The 793-nt window shown below is 40.1% G+C and overlaps 1 protein-coding gene across 1 annotated transcript; it reads right to left on the bottom strand.

Annotated features, from left to right (window-relative positions):
• Positions 1-5: 5 nt before the first annotated feature.
• LOC104989797 (zinc finger protein 280B-like) lies at positions 6-783 on the bottom strand (the record flags this gene model as incomplete). Its single annotated transcript, XM_010841622.1, has 1 exon — positions 6-783. A coding segment is annotated over exon 1 (711 nt), but the record flags the coding sequence as incomplete, so codon positions are not given.
• Positions 784-793: the final 10 nt, after the last annotated feature.

The following is a 793-nucleotide window of genomic DNA, read 5'->3' as shown; positions in this document are numbered from 1 at the left end:
GTTGGACAAGGTTCTCCACTCTGAACATGGCTTAATGAGTTATGAACACTGTCTGGTGTGCTTTGCTGAGTAGTCACTGTATGAAAAGTACCTGAAAGGGACAAAGCTAAAGAATGTTCTCCTATAATTCCATCACTGAGTGTAGGCCTTTTGGGACTTGTGCTATTTGTTTCAGAAGTGGAAAGTCGCTTTGATACACGAGGACTTTTATCCATATCTCCTGCAGAAACTGCTGTTTCTACTGGATGCTGCAATGAACTTGTGAAGGTAATCAAAGGAGAACATAACTCTGAAAAGCTATTAGGCACTATTTGTGGTGAAATATTTTTAGAATCCGCTTTGGACAAAGGCTCAATAATAATAGGACTATCTGTTGATCTTGATTCAGAGACAGAAAGTGGCAAGACCGTCTTTGCTTCTGATGTAGGAGTCACATGACTAACAGGCTGTAATTTCTGAGCATTATCTTTCCTGAAGTGACCATACCTATTTCTCCTTGAACAAGAACCTGGGGTAACTCTATTCAGTACGTTTGAAATGACTGGTTTTAAATTTGAGGTCATCCCAACAAAGATCACATCATCATCCTCATGTACATGTTCCACTCCAACCAAGATGAGTTCAGCATCTTCATCATTTACTAGTTTGGTTTCTCCCTCACTTTTCTGTGGTTCTGGCTCTTGTTCTTCTTCACATGACATCCATGGTCGTTCCATATTTTAAATACTTTTTTGTTCTTGGAGGGTGTGACCACAAGTCCCAGTGCTTCCTTTAAATAAACTGCCACCTAGGT

This window comes from Bison bison, unplaced genomic scaffold (genome assembly GCF_000754665.1).
Source record: "Bison bison bison isolate TAMUID 2011002044 unplaced genomic scaffold, Bison_UMD1.0 scf7180017477229, whole genome shotgun sequence".
In the NCBI taxonomy this organism is placed as follows: Eukaryota; Metazoa; Chordata; class Mammalia; order Artiodactyla; family Bovidae; genus Bison; species Bison bison.
This window is presented reverse-complemented; position numbering and strand designations above follow the sequence as displayed.